General features: G+C 39.9%; 1 protein-coding gene across 1 annotated transcript; it reads right to left on the bottom strand.

Annotated features, from left to right (window-relative positions):
• Positions 1 to 880: 880 nt before the first annotated feature.
• LOC309562478 (uncharacterized protein) lies at positions 881 to 2,136 on the bottom strand (the record flags this gene model as incomplete). Its single annotated transcript, XM_082266709.1, has 1 exon — positions 881 to 2,136. The coding sequence occupies exon 1, from the start codon at positions 2,102 to 2,104 to the stop codon at positions 881 to 883; it is 1,224 nt and encodes a 407-aa protein (XP_082122835.1). The 5' UTR covers positions 2,105 to 2,136.
• Positions 2,137 to 2,897: the final 761 nt, after the last annotated feature.

Below are 2,897 nucleotides of genomic sequence, written 5' to 3'. Positions count from 1 at the left end.
AACAGATATAAAATAATGTACAAGATTGAAAATTGTAAATGAGCAAACCAATGAGATAAATTAATATATTATGTCTCTAGGTAGAAAACAGAGACATAAAGGACATAGAAAAAATAGGAAGAAAGGTATTTATACTTAAGAGATATAAACAGGAAAAGAAAGACAGGAAATTATTTTATTTACAAAGGCAGAGGTGAATATAGATGAAAGTCAAGAAGGTATCAGAAGGTATAGGAGGGCCATCAAGAAAATACTAGCGGCAGTCTACTCCCAAGTAACCTTAATGCTGGGTTTGTGATGGAAACCCTATATATCTATATAACTGATGTAATGGCCACATTCTAAGCAATATATAGTATATAGGTGAAACCATGGAGAAATGGCTTGAAATTTAAAGCCTAATTGAGGCCTGGGGGAGAGGTGGCATTTAGGTCAGAAATCCACCGCAATTCAAACTGGAGAAGGGACTTGTTGATGTCCTCGCCCCGGGGATTAGGGTGGACTCGGTCCAGGGCCTTTGCCAATTCATCAACACCAGAAGACACATGTGACTACCCAATGGCCACATGTTTCTTCCTAAACATTTTGTCAACTGTCAAACCGCAGGGGAAGTATACCTCCTGAAATGTGAATGTGGTTGTGGTTTCTTCTACGTGGGCAAGACCATCCAAAAATTCTGTCAATGTATTTATTGCCACATTTAAAGTATGCAACAAAGTGATCCTGAACTCCCTCTTGGGAGACATGTCGCATGTGTACATGTTGTTAGTTTCCCCTGAGTGTCCTATATGGCCTTGGGGGGAGTCCACCCTAATCCCTGGGGTGGGGACTTTAACAAGTCCCTTCTCCAGCGTGAATTGTGGAACACATGCGGTTCCTTTCAGTCATTTTTAATTTGAGCAGCTACATACTGACAGAAGCAGATGCCATCTTTAAGGTGTCCAGGGGGTTCTGTAAAGTTGAATGGAAAATGTTTCTTGGCTAAGCAGGAGGCATAATCTGAAGAATATGTTGAAATTGATTTTTCCCACATGTTTTTGCTCAATACACTATCACAACCAAAGGCAGTTTGGAAAGTTTTTTTGCAATCACTTAACTTAACGTACACAAAAAATAGCTGTGACTTAGAAGAAGAACCAACCAAGAGGGAACTGTTATTTAGGAGCAGATTTGCTTGACAAGCCTGCTTTTTCATTGCTTGAGTGATGGTCTTTGCTTTTTGTTTATTCCAACGAACAGTTTTGATGAATATGATGGGTACAAAGATCGCAGCAGCAATTCCAAGAGGCAAAACCACTAAAATGCCAAGAACAACTTGTCTATATGGTATGGTAAAGGCTATTGCAACAGAGAAAAGAATACCAGCTGGTGCCAGTAATACACAGAAAACACAAATTATCACCCTGCATGCAGTAAAACGAATGCAAGATGTAGGTGATCTAACATCATTAATAATCTCTATAGCTTGCTTGTATGTTTGCGGGTTATCCACAACTGCCCTAAGTGAATCAGGAACATGATTAGAAGAAAATACCCCTGGCTGCCAGCTTTCACTTTCTTCATTGACAGCAGTCAAGGTAAGAAGAGTCTTTCCACTGTATAATAAAGATGACTGATAATGGGTTAAAGAATAAGCCACTTGATCATTGTTGCTGAAAACCACTTGGGATAGTTTATCAAAGAATTGCTCGTCATCGGTTTCCAAGTAAGTTAAATGACTTAGATGTAAAGGCAATTGACAGGGCTTCAGCATAATAGGAACAATGTCCTTATGCGTGATACAATCCTGGAACAAAGACAAGTTGGCTTCAAAGAGGCACCAGCGGCTGCCTACAAAGTCTGGACTCAGCACCATCACAGTCTTTTGGCTACTTTGTATACACTCAATCATATTATCTATAATGGTCTTCCCTGGGACAAAGTCCCTTTCATGAAAACAGATTTTCACAGTAGGAAAGTTCTTCTCTAGATTATGAATAAGATTTGAAACCCAGACAGAATCTCCACTGCTGTAGCTGATGAAAACGTGGTACTTGTGATCCTTACCCAATTCAGGGACAGAAACAACTGGAGATACATCATAGGTACCTGTTTCAGTATTCATTGTTGTACATTAGGCTTAAGGGTTTTCTTTAGCAGTCTAAAAATAAAGTGAAAAGGAATTCAATAAGATGCATTCATGTTTTATTTATTTATTTAATTTAGAAAAATTTATTTTTTAATACAGACTTACCTGTAAAATCCATATATTGAAGTACATCACGGGACACAGAGCCATAAAGCATAACATATGGGTTATATAGCCACCTTTAGGTGAAGGACACTGGCAACCAATCAGAATTGATGCCCCCCTATATAACCCCTCCTACACAGGAAGTGCCTCATTTTTGTAGCAAGCAATAAAAGGCCCCATAGAAGAGGGGAGGGGCCTCTGTGTTACGTGATGTACTTCAAGAAATTGATTTTACAGGTAAGTCTGTATTAAAAAATGCATTTTCTTTTCTAACATCACGGGACACAGAGCCATAAATCCTAACATATGGGATTTCCCAAAGCAAAGCATCTGAGGGGAGGGGGGATACCAAAAAATACTGCCATCTGACCCAAAAAGAAGGATTACCCCGCTGCCTTGTAGAACACTGTGGCCAAACGCAGATTCCTCCTGGGTCCCAATATCCACTCAATAGAAACGAGTGAACATATGCACCGATGACCAGGTCGCGGCCTTGCATATCTAAACCATAGAGGTTTAATGGCACCAAGAGGCACCTACTCCTCTGGTAGAATGTGGCTTTACAGGAAAAGGTGGAACCTTTCCTACTAAACCATATGCCTGGGTAATAACCTGGCGAATCCAACAAGAAATCGTAGATTTAGATGCTGCCAACCCCTTTCTG

The sequence above is a fragment of the Pelophylax lessonae genome (assembly GCF_965119305.1).
Source record: "Pelophylax lessonae genome assembly, chromosome: 9".
In the NCBI taxonomy this organism is placed as follows: domain Eukaryota; kingdom Metazoa; phylum Chordata; class Amphibia; order Anura; family Ranidae; genus Pelophylax; species Pelophylax lessonae.
Note: the sequence above shows the minus strand (reverse complement) of the source record. Positions and strands in the feature narration are given on the sequence as shown.